Source organism: Talpa europaea (assembly GCF_964194135.1).
Source record: "Talpa europaea genome assembly, chromosome: 3".
Taxonomy (NCBI): Eukaryota; Metazoa; Chordata; class Mammalia; order Eulipotyphla; family Talpidae; genus Talpa; species Talpa europaea.
In genome coordinates, this window is record NC_140069.1 from 144845212 (window position 1) to 144862457 (window position 17246).

The following is a 17246-nucleotide window of genomic DNA, read 5'->3' on the forward strand; positions in this document are numbered from 1 at the left end:
TTAGATCCTATTGTAAGAAGAGTGTTGCTTAGCTGCATAATTTTATATCATTCTACATACAAAAGATGTGCCTTATCGCACTACCTAGATGCACAAAGAGAATATATCCCAATGACACATTTATTAGCACCTCAACTGTCAAAGGCATAAAACCATAGAGGCAAAAAGGGAAATATATTCTTGCAAATGAGCTGTGAGAAAAAGAACAAGGGATTAATGAAAATATCAGTTTTGATGGTTGTATCAGGAAATGCCAGGAAAGCATCTAAAAGCCATAGAGGAGTGGGCGAAACTGAGTGACGGAGCTCAAGTTCAGTAGAAGTTAAGGGCTTCGACCTAGGTTGAAGAGAGAGAGAGAGATCTGAAAGGGGGGCTGGGGGAGAAGGGGACAGAAAGAAAAAGACAGAGACAAAAAGTTCGTGGGAGCACATGGGTGACTGCTCACGGGGTCACATCGAGAGCAAGAGGATCCAAGCTCTAAAAAGCATCAGAGGCTGCACGGACCTTTAGCAATTGCCAGGGTGACCTATAACAGCTACCCCAGGCCAGTCTCACAGTAACAGAGAGGAAAACACCAGCAGCCAAGAACTTTGTATCCATTTTCAAGGAGATTCTCCTCAGTGACATTTCTAAGTAACAGAAACACAATACAAATAACTAGAGAAAAATCTCCTTTCACTGGGCGAGCTGAGTACGTTTTCCTCCAAAGACGTGGTATTTGAGTTGGACCTTAAAGGATGAGTGAGAGTTTGCAAGATGAACAAGTGAAATGTCTTTTAGCCAAAACACGGGGGAAAAGAGCAACTGGCAGTTCTATTGTGTCAATCATTAAATAACAGGCAGGGCTGGAGATGGGAGGCCAGGCCAGGGAGAACACTGAATTAGACACAGGATCTATTCAAAACGGACTAGCCCATCCAGAGTCAACCTCAGAAACAGCCCTCACCATGGGGGAACAGCCCTAAGGACATCATCCAAAAATTCCCCCAGGAATTTCTCTAACAGGGATGATGTACACAAATAGACAACAGGATTAAGACTGCATGGACAGCAAGCATGTTAAAGCATACCAATCAATAAGCCAGTGTGCGCTTAAAATGGTAGGGCTGGGCCTCCCCTGGTGGTACAGCGGTTGAGCGCTGGGTTGCAAAGCTGCCCGCACAGCCTCTGCAGCGCTGGTTCGATCCCTGGCCGCTGTTGAGGGTCCCACATGGTGCGCAGAACTCTCCTGCCACCCGCTGTTCCCCTCAGCAGTGGACTTCGTCATTCTTCCTGTTCTGCTCTCCGCTCTGGCGAATTCTCTCACCCTCCCGCACTTCTGACTGTACCCAGTGCTTGTATAAATAAATAAATCTTAAAAAAAAAAAAAATGGCAGGGCTTTAATCTCTCTCACTTAAATGAGAGCCAGCTGTCTGGACACAGGCTCCACCGAACCTGGGCAACAGCATGAGCCTGACTTCCAGCAACCAGGCCAAGAGGTGCTGCAGGTCCTGGGCCTCATCACCTGTGAAGGAAAGGGTCAGCACGACAAGCTCTGCAGCCAAGATGTGCTGGTGCATGTACTGCCGATGTCTCTACTGAAACTGAAATCTGAGGCATGTTCCTCACTAGCCCAAGTATTGTCAGAGGTCCACGTCATGATTGCGTTCAAAACTGCAGTTCCAGTAAATTGTTTTTAAAAAGTTGGTCCATTAAAAAGAGCAAATAGACATGAGCTAATCAATTAAAAATCTCAGGGGCTAAGAAGCAGGATGGAGCAAATCCCATCTAGGGACCATGGCCCAGGGCCCTGACGCGCCCACACCCAGGCTCCTGAGTCCCCCGTCCTGCCAGCGACCACCTCTGCTTCCTGCCTGAAGGGACGCAGGACTCAACGATTGCCACAATGATAAATGTAACAGGAGGGAAAACACTGATATCATAAAACCAAAGACCTGGGTAACACGTCGCCTCCTGGGCATCCCTTAAAGCTGCAGGAGCCACCTGATTCATATCTTACTACAGGAGCCTCATCTGAAATGATCTCACCCCCTGCTGGGGCCTCGAGGTCCATCTAGAGAACTGCAAGAGAGAAACCAAGGGAAGGACAAAAGCTGTTTATGAGAGGAAAGTGTCTCCTCACAGACAAGGATGTGGCACCCTCAGCACCTGGCCATCAAGCAAAGCTGTCACCGCTGTCCTGTGGCCGTGGGAAGAGCCAGGGGAGGCTGGGCACATGCTGAAGGGGGGACAACCCGTGAGTCACACTCCGAAAACCTGGTCCACACTCTAGCTACACGGCCTTACCCTCAGTGAAGCTGTCTGTTAGGCCTCAGTCTTTTAATTTACAGATCTCAGAAATCTCTCCTGCTGTCTCTGAGGCCCCTGGTAACCATGGTGACCCCAAGTTGAGACTAACTGACCCATAACAAGAAATCATCAGAACGCTTCAAACACAGACACCTCTATTTCTTTCACCCACCACTTATTTCAGACTGAGAAGGGCATTTAATGCAAGAGAAGGTCAGTCTCAGAGGGGAAAAAGTGAAGAAATCTGAGGACAACATCCGCTCACAAGTGCCAGTCGCCTCTGACATCACGAGCTGTCCAGGAACAACTGTATGTCTTTCAACCACCCACCCCGAGACTGAGCCCCTCTCCCCTGAGCACACAGGTGTGCAAAACACCAACACTGTAACCAAGAAAATCACCAAAACTTCATGAGTTTTTAGAGGGAAAATGCATTTATAAAATTCCTATCATTTTAATCTCCCTTGAGTTTCCTCTTTAGTAAGTTAAGTTCAATTTCATAACATAAAGAATAAATTGTCGATTTTGCATGAGGCTGAAGGTCCCTGGATCAGACACCCCCAGAATCTCAGACACCCCACTCTAACCTACAGAGTATTTCAGAGACGAGCCCTTCACACCAAGGAGACTGCAGTCCCCGCCTGAGCACGCAGTCTTCTCTAATGGAAGAAGAGGCTGCCGCATCCTGGCTCCTGACCTTTTCCTGATTGAAGAAGCAATCACTGAAACCCCTTGTGTGACCCTGAAGAACAGAGTTGGCGGTGGGGACCTTGTACAGTTGGTTTATCTTAAAACGTGTCCTCCCTGTCTGAGAATCTCATCTTTACTCAGAGGAAGGAGGAAGTCATTTCCTCTCTGCATCATGTGCAGGGATGCAGTCACTCCACCCCACACCTCGGGTCCCTCAATGCCAGGTCCACGCCCGCCCCTCCCTCCCTACCCGCGACAGGACTGGCATTGTCCCTGTAGCTCCCCCATGAGTATTACTAAACCACTTATCCTTTTCTAGCCCAGCTGATGCTGTTTGGATAACTCGTCCAACCCAAGAAGCGCCCAAAGGGTTGGGACTTTCCTCTGTGCCCCAAGAAGACTCCATAGCAGCCTCCACACTCTCCTGCATTGTGGTCTATTAGCTTGCATCCCTGGATTTCTGCTCTCCACCAATCTTCACACCCCCAGAGTAGAAGGTACAGAGAATGCCAGGCATGTGAGCAGCCCCAGGCACTATTTCCTTGCTGAAATCCCAAGTGCAAACCCCAAATGCAGAACTTAAAGAACTTAATGTAAAAAAACTTAACCTTCTTTTAGGCATCTCTCCTTTGTTAAAACCAGGAACTCAAGTTCAAAGTTTCTCTATTTATTGCCTTTACTTAGAAAAATAACATAAACCAACACCACAAACAAAATCACAGCTTCTGTCTTGACACTCGCAACCCCCTAGTTCCACCTTTCCTTTGTATTTACTAACAGATCTGCTTTTGTTTAATTGAAGTAGCACTGCATTGTAACATTACACATTGGTCACTGAGATTGGTGAATGGCTCTTCAAAGCCAAGAATTACCCTAGAAGTATACATGAAAGAACTTAAGTATCAGAAACCAGAAGGAAAGTCATCTTAGAAAAATCAAAATCAACAAAAAACTATGAACCAGAGACACATTTTGGGGGGTGGGGGGCGAGAGGGGAGGGATTGGGGTCAGAATGGGGGGGGTTGCAATTGTATGGGGAATATAAAAATAAAATTTATTATAAAAAAAAAAAAGAAATGAGAATCGTATCATTTCTGTGCACACAATCCTTTAGATGCCTTTAGCTCGCTCCGTATACACAAACCGACCACATTTCCATCCTTTCATATATATCAAATGATTTGTTGGTGTGTTGGGCATAAGATTTATTAAAAATCCAATTCACTTCAGAAAAACTAATAAAATAAAGAACTCTGGTCAGCTCAAAAATCTACATTTCACACACAGTACAAAATGAGAACCTTAACTCCCCAAATAAGAAACTTCCTAGGATGTACTGTTCATTAGCTAAGGCATCCAACAGTTCCTATCAATGACTCTTCTATTTCTCATGTCTAAAGTGAAACTGTTGCTCATCCACTCAGCTATCAATATGGTAAAACCTGAGATAATATATTCAGACAAAAGGGAAGTACCTACTCAGTTTACTTTGATATTTATTAGCAATAAAAACTACCTTAAATTCACTCTTTCATGTATCGTAATTACTAAGCAACTATGTGCCTGACACCGCACTAGGCACCAAAGCTAAAGTGACAAAATAGACCTTCTGGCCTAACGGTACCCAAATAACCACCTAATTACAAGTAAGCAAGCAGTACGCGCTATGAAAGAAAAGTTAATGGTTAAATAGTTTTCCAACTTTGAGGACAAGGCTAGTACAATTATACTGTGAAATTATAAGATGACCAACTTAAAGATGACTTCATTAGCTCTTTATACAAAATCATCTGTAGAGATTTCATTTCTGTCATATTACAACTATGTCTAGCCACAGATATGACCTTATTAACAGAATAGGTCTGCAGTCTAAGAAACAAAACCTTACAATTGAGAATACTACGAAGTTCTGGGACAACAGATGATCCAGAAGAGGCATCAATATATCAAGAATCAAGTCCTTTTGCTTATCTTTTGATAATCTGTTCTAAAACCTACACTGATGATTAATAAAAGTATTCCCTACTTTGAAAAAAAAAAAAAACTCAAGCTTTCAGAGAGGAAGACCAGAGGTTAAAAACAGCAAAGGATACTTAATATTATTTTCTAGCCTAGAGTTGATCCTACAAAATTCAAAGAAAATAAGTCTGTTTCTTACATAAAAATCTCAGAGAAGTATTAATTCTGAGAAACACTCTTACTTTGAACTTTATTTTGCAGCATCTCTAGAGATTTTACTATACTAGTTAACACATCCTCTTTTTTAATTTTGCAATTTCATGACCCTGCAGATATCTTATTACTGTGTGCTGGGACAAGAGAGGCTGTGGGGACACTTTCAGCCATCAATAGTGCCAGAACAATTACACTGGAGGGCCTCCCCTAGTGGCGCAGTGGTTGAGCACTGGGCTACCCCACAGCCTCTGCAGCGCCGGTTCGTTCCCCGGCCTCCAGCGAGGGTCCCACAAAAAAAAAAAAAAAAATTACACTGGAACAAATGCTTGTTGGGGACGCCAAACTGCCATCTGCGTGATCGTATGGAGATGCAGTGGAGAAAAACTACACCGTGATCCTGTCTGTGAGGCTCCATGCGAAACCACAGACATAAACTGAAGAAGGGGCAACAACAAGCAGTTCTGATAACTCAGAAGTTAAACCATGTGATCATGAATTCCACATTTTAGCATTACAGTTAGTTTCCAGAATATTTCATAGCCGTGTTATGTAGTGCCCCACAGAGTAAGAACGCACAGAAATATAAACACCGATTACCTTTGCTCCAAAGATGACGAAAACATTTGTCCAAAGGCTGATTCAGAATCACAAGGCAGTATTTCAAATTTCCTATGGAAAAAAGAAATGTAAAACAACATAAATGAGTGAACAGAGTCTCTTCCTGTCACTGGAATCTAGAATCATGTTCTACCCGGCCTGCACAAAGTGTAACCTCAATCACAGCTGATTTCTTACTCCTTTATTTTAAACGACACTACAGATTAACTGGATCTCCTGTATTCAATGTGCCTACGCATTACTACGTTACTCAGGGATTTATGAGAATGGCTATTTTTTGACAGAAAAACAATTGGGTAAGCTGCTTTTTATAGGGGCTGGGAGGCAGATAAGCTCTTGACATGGCTCCTTATCCTTACAAGACATGCACCGCTGGACACAACGACCCTTCCACGCGGCCTAGCCCTTCTCCTCCTGCCCTCAGCTACCCTGGGGTGTGGGTCTGTGGTCTTGTATTTTTAACTTCACTTGGTTCTCTCCACATTGTCTCTCTGATTCTTTCTCTCCTTTAGTCCCTACCGCAGCTTGAACTCTCCAGTGCAAAACATGACTAGCTCTTCCCATGACTCTTGTTCTGGGTCTTTAAATGACACTCAAACAACTAGGAAAGACAGAGACGAGACGAGTTACTTCTTCAACAATAATTTGAAGGTGTTTATAAGGCACTTTAAATAGTGCAAAGAGAAATGCTATCAGACTGTTGAAAATCTGTCCTTCAGCTCAGCCCAAGCACTCCATTTCATTTATGGAAAAGAAATGTTTGTTTGGTGATAAGAATTAATTGTTTGTTTGTTTGTTTGTTTTCTCAAGTAATCTCAACATTAGAAATGGAACAAGATAAGAAAATGAAAAGAGGATGCCATTACCCACAGCAAACATTATTAAGTGCCGATTATATACAGGTGCTAGACTACAAAGAAGAGTAAGATTACAGGGTCTCCCTAAGGTAAGACATTTACAATAAAGTCAATTTATTCCACCACACAATACAGTCCAAGTCTATGATGTGCCAGGTAGCAGATGTAAGTGTGCGGCAGGGGTTCAAATTCTAGAAAGTCAATAAGGTCTGATGTCATCCTAGAAATCTTTGTGAAGTGCAGATTTTTCACCCTGATCTTAACAGGAAAAAGAAGTTGAACAGAATACAAGGGCAATTCACACAAGGAAGACCCCGCTCAGGAAGCCACCGGCCTTTGCTTCCAGGGTCACTAGGATGGAAAGTTTCAGAGCAAAGACCTCATTCACTGGACACTCGGTCACCTCACAGCCCTGACATATCCTGTTGAAGACACCAAAGGAATTCAAGTTGAGGCACCCTGGCAGTCTTTGAGGGATGCAGAAAGGAGGAGAGAAGGCGAGTTGTGCCTATTTGGGAATCCTCTTTATGAAGTCATTGCTGAAGCAGCGAGGAAGCATGTGCTCACTGAGATATCGCTCAGAAAGGGCAGAGAAAAGAACGCAGATGAAGGCAAAGTTGTCAAAGAGCTGAAAGAAGCTAAAGGAAAGGCAGCAAGGTGAGAGATCTAAGAGGGCATGCCCAGGAATGTGCTGTCAGTATCGCAGCATGTGAGAGGAACATCCAGGAGACTAAACAATGAGGCCAGTGGGGGAGGAGGGGAGGGCACAGGAGAATATCAAAGAAAAATCTGAAAATTCATGGAGGATGGTCCATGGAGTCCAAGGAGGAGACTTAAAGCATGAGGAGAGACGCCCTATCTGAAGAACAGTTAAGTGGGCTGTGAGGAAAGGGGAAGGAGCAAAGTCAAGAGAAAGTATTTTAAATCTAGAAACTCATTTTAAGGAGGAAAGTCAGAGAAAGAAGGGTAACTACCCATTCCCTCACTGAACAGGTATTTATAGAGCACTCGGTACAAGCAGCTCGCTAGTGACAGAACTGAACAAGAGAATTGGGGTCTCCCCCTCCCCAGGCTTACATCCTGCTGGTAAAAACAGATGTGAGATTGAGGCTCTTGGAGCCGTATCACGGAGGTACACAAAACTAAGGTGGAGGTAGAGCATGCTTTATTTATTAAACATATAAGCAAAAGCAAAGTGAGAATATGGAATTAGCACGGGATATGCAAATAGTTAAAACTGCTGCTGTAAGAAAAGAATTCCAGGGGCTGACAATTCACAATTTTGAAGACAAAGTTTCAGGGGGGTTAACTAACAGGTATAGGACAGCAGATCTGTCTGCGGTTTAAGGACTTTTCCCACCATTTCTGGGGAGGGGGAGTGGACAGGCAGAGACCCCTAAGTGCATGAGCGCTGGGGAGCTGGCAAACTGCTCTCAGGAGGATGAGGGTGCTGAAGACCCTCCTCTGGGCAGCATCAGAGCAAATGACTGAGGCAGAGCTGGAGACTGCCACACGCTATTTTTTTTTTTTTTTCCTTCTGTAACAACAGAATCCAGAGGCTTTGCTTGTTTTGTTTTATTTTGGTTTTTGCTTTATTCTGCTTCCTGGTTTCTCTTTTACAGATACATTCCTGTCCAGGTGCAAAAAGACATGGTCCAGACTCTGCAGCTAGCTGGAGGCAGAGATGAGCGATGAGGAGATAAGGCTGAGGAGATGAGAGAGGAGCTTTGTATACAACTTCTAGAGAGACTTTCAAGTGGAGGAGGGCTTTTCTGCTCCTTTTCTGCTATCCTGCCATCTGCAGCAAGGACTGATGGGTTCACTGTGTGAAATCCCAGCAGCCACCTTGGGTCTTAAGAACAACGGTAATAGCCTGCGGGAGCTGCGGACCCTGATAACCTCACGTAAGCTCCATGCCACCTCCATGGCCGGCCTCCAGGCTTCTTTTATGTGAGAACCAAAATAAACTTCTATTTTGGGCTTCTGTGTCATACAGAGAGAAACTGAATTTCAGTGAATGCAGTGAGCATGGTCCAGGATGGGCTAAGGTGAAGGCGACCTGCAGACTGGAGACAACCTGAAAGAACAGGCGAGCATCGATGCGGGGGAGAAAACTTGAAGGCATTCGTTCTGTCAACATGGGTGGAGCATCTGTGTAACAAGGCACAGTCTGGCACATGTTAAGAGCAAGGAGCTCATCACTTGGGTGCAGCAATATCCTTTTACCCTTGACGAGGGAAAGCACTGCTGAGCAGGCATTCAGCGACACTGCGTGTATGTTTAAATGACTGAACACAACTGCTTTCCATCACTGCTTCTTCAATATGTGAACTCAGAACGTTTGTACTTCACAGAGCAATCTGATAAGGGCAAAAAAGCATATTATCCACCTTACTGCTCCTCTAAACCAACACTCTCATTAAGGTAGTATCTAGGAAAGCATTTTTAAAAAGAATGAGGCAGAATGAGAATGCATGGCACAGATAAAATTTACTAGTGGCGCTATCAAATCATCATGAATGAACAACTTCAGCTATTTCTGTAGATGGCATTTACATTGAGCTGGTTCTATACATGAAGTTACTCAGGCAACAGGTCTTTCCTCTTCTAACCTAGTCTCGTCTGCAGTTGTAACTACAGGAAGATCACTCGGGACATACTTTGTACTAAAGCTCTCTCGATGACCAGGCAGTAGCAGGCTATAGAAAAGGCAGCAGCTAGATCTGCCCAGTGTCCATCAGTAGCTTAGGGGAGTATCTCCAAGCAGACTTCTCATCACATCAAACTCCACACTCGCAGACACTGAACCATCAGGTGATGCCTCTGGCTCAAACTGTCTAGGAATTTAGAAAAAAAGAGAGTAGGCAACCGTAGAAGTAAGGAAATTAATAATCTCTCTCAAGCTGTCACACTGATGCTATTCCTAGGAGATGTAAAATGGTTTAAGAAAAAAGCGATGAAGTCCTTCATTACGCCACAAAGGCTACAAATGCTTGGGTGCAGTATCTCAAGGCAATCTCGGAGAAATGCAGGAACAGATGGCAGAACTTCAAATGAAATAGTCACAGAACATTTTCATTATCTATAGAAATGGAGGATGCATTCCACTTTAAAGAACAAAGAAATATACAGCCTAGTCTCAGGCCTTCCTGTGTTGTCAAAATCCTTGAACTACTTTCTCAAAAGGGCTTTAATTACAGAAGATGGAAAATCCCTGGTCACACAAGTGTCAAGGCCAAGCGCTCCAAGGTGCTGGGGTATCCTGTATGACGTACAGTTAACCAAGTTATGACATAAAAATGAGGGGGAAAAATAGAGCCAAATCCTGAGCCTGAGCTGAGAAGGGAAGCAGGCCTCTGAAGGTCAGGGAACAGTTCAAAGCAGCCAGCTGTGGGGTGGAGCGAAGTAGGAGGGGCTTCCCACTTTCATGTCACTGTGTGTCCGTCTCTCCTGTATTAAAAAAAAAAAATCTGAAGATTCACTTTTCTTTGGAGAAATGGCTGACACTATGACTGAGGGAGGGGATACACAGATAATGCTGGGCCTCAGATAGTGCAAGAAAGAAAGGAAGTGCTCCCCCAAACCAACACAACCACGCTGACAGCAGTGTGTGCAGGGCAAGGAGCCAACCCCAAGAGCCCAGTGGCCAGACTGGACCAGCTTGAACAAGAAAACAGAAATAAAAGCAGTGCTGGACTACAACCCAAAGTATCGAAATAGATGTTAACGAGTTAGTTCTGATATAATGATTGCATTAATAAAGTAGGGGGAAGCACAGCTCGCCTGTCCCCAGTAATGTACCCTGTGCGCGACCCTGTGCAGGAAGAAGTCTTCCCAGTGGAGAAACCTGACAAACGTGACTGCAGCCAGGTTATATAGTCCATGTTGATAGTCATAAATCATGTTGACAGGATGCACCCTTGATGTGATGTGGTCAAAACAACTACCTCTGTGTCATCTTCCCAAGCCCACAGCCCCAGTGGAACCAGGAGAAAATGACCAGACAAACTCCAAGAGGCGCATGTGACAATATGTGTAGTTAACACCCTCAAAACTGCCAAGGCCATTAAAAATGCAGAGTCAGACACTGCAATAGCCCACAGGATCCTAAGGAGACAAGACAATTAACTGTTACTTGAGTGAACTAAACAAAAAAGGTCCATTAAGTTACAAAAAAAAAAGTCTGCATAAGCTATGGAACTAATAATAAACTAATACAAATATATTGATATTGGTTCATTAATAATAAATGTGCCATACTAATGGGAGATGTTAATATGGGGAACTGCACATGGAGGGAGGGGGGCATATGGTAACGTTCTCAATAAATATAAAGCTGCTTTTTTTTTTTTTTTAACAAACTCTATTAATATTTTTAAGGTCCTGGGGCAAGGGAAAAACAGAGCTGAAAACTATTCCATAAAGCAATTTCCAGCAATTTCTCCATGGAACAAAATTGTCATTAGACAGAGCCCCAAAGTCTAGATTCCAAGTATAAAGACAAAAAAAAACCCACCACACCAGGAGGCAAAGCTAATATTCCACCTTGGTAAACCAGAGTTATATCAAGATTTTCTTTTAATTAAGAAAGTAAAACAAGGACACCAGGACAGTGAATTTCAAAGGAACCAATATCATTTTATTTCTATTTCAATCTCTTTCTTTTTATTTCATTCTATACAACTCCCTAAGCAATGCCCTCCAATCTCAGGGCTTCAAATACAGTCCACCGAGGACACCTGGTCAGGACTCTGAAAATGAACATTATTTGGATTATGCACAGAGGTGGACCCTGTTCACATTTTTAACTCAATGATCTCAGAAATCTGTTAAGCAATTCAGGGATAATTTTGTTGTTGTTAAAAGAAAGCAATTAAGAATCAATGCCTCGGGGCCTCCCCTGGTGGCGCAGCTGTTGAGCGCTGGGTTGCAAAGCTGCCCGCAGCCGCAGCGCAGGTTCGATCCCCAACTGCCAGGCGAGGGTCCCACATGGCCATGGCGCGCAGACCTCTCCTGCTGCCCGCTGCTCCCCTCAGCAGTGTACTTTGGTCCTTCTGCCTGCTCTGCTCCCCGCTCTGGCTCTGGTGAATTCTCTCACCCTCCTGTGCTTCTGACTGTACCCAGGTGTTTGTATAAATAAAAAAAAAAAAAATCAATGCCTCTTGATATGCAGATAAGCAGCCTCCCCATCCCCCACCTCACTATCCCCCTACCCTAGAGTAGAGGCCCAGCTTATCTGGGACTGGGGGAGGGTCCTTCGGAAGAGGTATGAGCGCAACACAGCAGCACCCCAGTGCATCCACGCTCACTTCTTCAGCCTGTTGGGGTGACTTGCAGTTGAGTTGTGAGCAGCAAAGTAAAATTACAGATTTTCACATAAACTGATCGTCACTAAATGGCAGAGAAGTTTCAAAATATTCTTCAACACATATTGAAGATAATTCAAATTCTGCCAAAGCACAATCACATGAAATGATCACTTGTACCTCCTAGAACAAGCTCCTGACAAGCTTTAAGTACACTCAGAACATTCTGACAAGAACTCAGTGCGGGGCGAGGGGGAAGAGATTAGAAAAGCTAGCTACCCTTAACGAGGTGGACCGCTGGGTCTCCACGTCCACTTCGCTAAGTACATCAGAACAGGAACTGGTGTTTAAAAGGCCAGCCTCCTTCCCTACAGATTCTGACTCCACACGTTCGCAGCAGGCCGGGCATCTTGATTTTCTAAGAGCCCCAATAAGAGCCTAATGGGAAACCAAGTGGAAACCTCTGGTAAGCACCTTGAGATGTCAGCCTGTGGTAACAGAAGGTCATGGTAAACAGCAACATTACTTTAAAATACTGTTCATTTCCCTTTTATTTCACTGTTTTTTAATTGCTGTTTTCTGGGAAATTATATTTGGCACAAAATAATCATGTGTGTTTTTTTTATAAATAAACATTTATATCTGGCTTTTTTTCAACGATATGGTATGAGGTCAAAAAAGGAATAACAGCCTGTACTATAGAAAAAATACTTTGAAATAAAACAACTTACAGTAGGAAAAAAAATTACTGAAATTCATTATCCAGTTATCAAACATTTATGATCTTCTTTAAAAAAATATACTGGAACGCAGATAAAAATCAGTATCAGTCAAAACACATGCCAGTCATATATATTACAGCTATTTTGTCAGAGGTCCAAAGATCATTATTATGAACCTCTCATCCTTAAAAGCATTTCAATTAAACAATGGAAACTCCAGGGCACTGAATTTCATTTTTGTATTGCACAAACTTCTATATTTAAGAGCAGGATTTTTTTTTAAGTGTACACAGGGAAATCAAAACTGTCAAGTCGATTGGTTTTTTGAGGAAATAAATTGCATGTGGACAAAGCAGAACTATTAAAAAGCTCTGAACAAATATTCCATACCAAAGTCTATTAAAATAATCGAATTACCCATAGACTAAGAATTGGTAAGTCGTATATAACAAATTGCTTCAGAGAAAAACAGAAATCAGACACAGACAATTTCTGCAGAAATCTCCCCTAACCCCTGACATCCCAGCCATGAGTGACCCTTGAATAGACCCCGCTGCACCTCTCCAGTGATAAAGTGTGCCCCTTCCTAGTTCTCAGGACACGCTAGATGCCACCCTAGCCCATCACCGCCAGCTTCCACCCAGTGGTCTTCAGCAAAACTCACTTCAGGGAGGTTTTTATGCTGCCACCTCCTGGAAGTAACTACTGTCAGGGTCATGGGTGATCTCCTATTGCAAAATCCAACGGCTGAATCTCGATTCTCATCTTGGCTGACACATCTTGGAGGTTTTCCTTCTTGCTTCCTTCCTTCTTCAAACACCTACTTCCCTGGATTAGAAACCACTCTCTAGTGCTTCTCCTCCCCCAACTGGTCACTCCTGCTTTGTCTCTCTTGCTGCTTATTCCTCATCCTCAGGGAGAGCACTCTGTGAATGTTTACTGGGTGAATGCTGAACATCCCCAGCTTGGATATGCAGGTGAGCTCTAGATGTCAACACTGAGGCCTTTTCTTTTCTCAGCCCATTTGACTCCCTAAGCAATGCTCCCTGGCTTCAAATACCACCTACAGTGGTGTCTCCCGTTTTCATGTGTCCAACCTGAGATTCTCCCCATTCAACAGCCCCACATGGATGGATACGCAACAGACACCTCAAACTTGACCAGGCCCACCACCCAATTCCTGACGACCCTCTGGTTCCAAACCTGTCCCTCCAGTCTTGCCCAAGCTAGTACCACCTTCACCACAGTCATCTTTTTCACAGGAACATTGTTCACCTCTAGATTTGATAATATGGCCTCCCAGCTTCCACAGTTGCCTCCACTATACTCTGTTGTCCACATAGTGGTCAGAGGATTCTTGCTATAGTTGGACCAAGGCACTCCTGTTCAAGACCCTCCACTGGCCTCCCTTTACAGTAAAAGCCAAATCCCCAACAAAGCACCTGCTACAAGGTCCCACAAGGTAAGGGGGTTCTATCCGTTCTATCCCCTAACACTTCTCTCTTTCTCCCTCTCTCTCTCTCTCTCTCTCTCTCTCTCTCTCTCTCACACAACATCTTGCTTCTTCAGATTTTTCTTGAGTTATAATGATCCACATCACATTTAACTGTTTGAAGGCAAGGTGATTGGTCCACACACACACACACACGCACACACAGGCTTCTAGTTGCTCCTCAAATATACCAAGCACAATTCAACCTTTTATACTGTTACTGAGCATAGTCACCTACTAAGTGGGTCTCTCTCTCTCCCCCAAACTAATCCTTCTGTTTAAACGTAATGAGCACAGAACTTCCTAGCCTTTAAAGTACTTAAAATAGGATATTCCCACCCTGCACCATTTTCCTGATTTTCCTGGTAACTGCATCACCCATTTGTTCATCCATTCTTTTTTCTAAAGTTTTCTTCCTACACAAGAACATAAACTCTTAGGTCCAGTAATTACAGCAACGCCACACAAAACTTGATAAATATTAAGTAGCTCTACCAACTCTTTCTGTCCATCAACAATAAATTGATTCCAGCCACATTCTCTAATATTCAAGTCACCCCTGCAATCTGCAGACAAATGGTTCAGTGCCCAATACGTTTCTCACAGAATGAAATAACAACTTTGTAAAACACAAAGACCCTTTCTAGGTCCTGGAGCCTGAGTATGACTCTGAGACAAAATATTCTGAGTGGGATACTAGAAAACACAGCAGTAAAAACCAATCACCTTGCCTTCAAACAGTTAAATGTGATGTGGATCATTATAACTCAAGAAAAATCTGAAGAAGCAAGATGGTCCACAGAAGTGCAACTACATAGTTAGAGAGGTTGGCAGTATTTTCCTGGAGAACAGAGAGGTCTTTCTAGCTAAATGTGGATGTTTACATTTAGTAGCTCTTTAGGGAAGAAAGAAATCCATGCAGTATGCCGTTGAACCCATCAGATCCAGGCACATATTAGGTGTTGTCATTTAACCTTTCAGGTTAAGGGTTTCAATCCCTTTCCACCTAAGACCATCACCCCACATGATACCCCTGCAATGGTCTGTCAACTCTGACATGACAAAAACTATGCCTCTTAGCACCAAATGCCCCAATCAATTCCCACAAGAATGCAGCTATGCTAGAAATGCCTGTCAGTTGAGAAAAAGATTTTGTATTTTATAACAACTAAAAACAGTAAATTTCTACTGTGTAAGGAGTAAGGGGCTGGGGTGGAGAGGTTAGCTTTTAAAAAGTTTTGAGTCTTTCTGGACATGAAAGAAGGTGGCTACCACAAGAAGAATTGTCTTTCTTTGCTCTTGCAAAGTTTAGCCACATTCTTGCTCCCAATGAACACATTCTCACTGGAGCCCAATGCCGGAAGCTAAGTCCTTTGTCCTGGGGCACTAACAACTCCCAAGTCGCTGACAAAGCTCAGAGCTGCCCCATCAACAGTCCTGTGCTCCACTGACCTGGGTCTCAATAAACTGTGTTTCCTGTCAATCAAGAAAATCAATCACTGCCTAGCAAACCCTAGCTGTAATGTCATAGCCCTAAGGGTTCATCATAAAGCACTAGGAAATTATAGTCCCTCACATCAGTTTTGATGGGTTGACAGTGGGGTCCACAATAGTGCTGACACTGGAAAAGTCAAAACACTTTCCGAAGGCAGACTTCATGTAAGTTTGGGACGTGCTTCTAAAACAAACACAGGGCCTACCTTTTATTCTCAAGCAACTCCCACCACCCTGATCCAATTCTCACCACCTCACATAGCATCGGATCCCTCTCACCAATCAACAGACAGTCAACCCATTATCAATTACTCCCTTTTTAACACCTGCTGGGTGTGTCAGGACAGGTGAGAACTGTTTTGGGAATGGTGGGCTGTAAAGCTTTGCTGGCTTCCCCAGTAAAAATACCACTAAGTCACATGGAGCCTTAGCTTCCTCTTTTTAATATTCCTTAAACAAGACTCTGACTTAAGAGAAACCAGTATTATAAGTGAGCTATGTCCAAAGCAAGCCATGTCCAAAGCAAGCTGAGAGAACATGAGTTGCACATACTCGTGTTCTCTGAGGTATGTGTGCAGCTGGTCCGGAGAAAACCATGGACATGGACCTGGAGCTCCAGAGTTTCCTCCACACTTCCCACTGTCTTCTTCATTTGACATGGCTCGGCAGCACACCACCACATGCCTGAAGTCTTTCTACCTAAAATATCCTTTTCCCACTTCTTTTTAATTCTTTTTTTTAAAGATTTATTTATTTATGCATACAAGAGCTGGGGTACAGGCCAGAGATGCAGGGGGTGAGAGGATTCACCAGAGACAGAGTGGGGAACAGAACAGGCAGACTGACTGAAATCCACTGCTGAGGGGAGCAGCAGGGAGTCAGGAGAGGTCTGCCGCGTCATGTGGGTAGCTCCCTGGCCGGGGACGGAACTCGTGCTGCAGTGGCTGCGGACAGCTTCATAGGTTGCGTCTTAAGCCCTTGTGCCGCCAGGGAGAGCCCTTTTCCCACTTTTTTAAAGGAAGAATATAGATTTGAACTCAGAAGGATTATGTGCCAGAAGCCAGTTGTGCCCACACACACAGTTCACCTAATTGAGGGGTCGATCCACAAAAGGACGTGTCCCCCTCTGGGCTCTGCGCATTTGGGTGGTGACATGCATCAGTGCACAACACTCTGGCAACAGCGAGTGACCCACCCTGAGCCACAGGGGAGCACCTGACTCAGAGCACACACCTGAGTGGTCCCAAGTCAGATCCAGGTGTAGGAAGGGCATAGAAGGGTCACACAAAAGGGTCACCCGGCTCCGGCAGTGCCATTTATTTATTTATTTTTTGCTTTCACAGAAAGGCTACACAGATACAAGATGATCTGAATGCAAGGATGTTTAAAGGTTTTGTTTCTAATAAAGACTGGAAATAACACACTCACACAGTATGAAGTCATATCCCACACAATAGCAAAGCTCTGTATTACCCAACATGGACAAACCTCAAGATAAAAATGAGAGGAAAAGCCAGGAGCAAATGGACAGATATTTGTGTTAAAAAATTTTTTTTAAAGATTTATTTATTCATTTACAGAAGAACCGGGGTACAGGACAGA

General features: G+C 43.8%; 1 protein-coding gene across 1 annotated transcript in view; it reads right to left on the minus strand.

Annotated features, from left to right (window-relative positions):
• Window positions 1-17246, minus strand: part of TPK1 (thiamin pyrophosphokinase 1) — a gene marked incomplete at both ends in the record, with an annotated part of 238293 nt that overhangs the window by 186709 nt on the left and 34338 nt on the right. The window contains one exon of the mRNA XM_084230699.1: window positions 5753-5824. Within this exon, the coding sequence (XP_084086825.1) occupies window positions 5753-5824 (72 nt within the window). The remainder of the gene's footprint in view (window positions 1-5752; window positions 5825-17246) is intronic.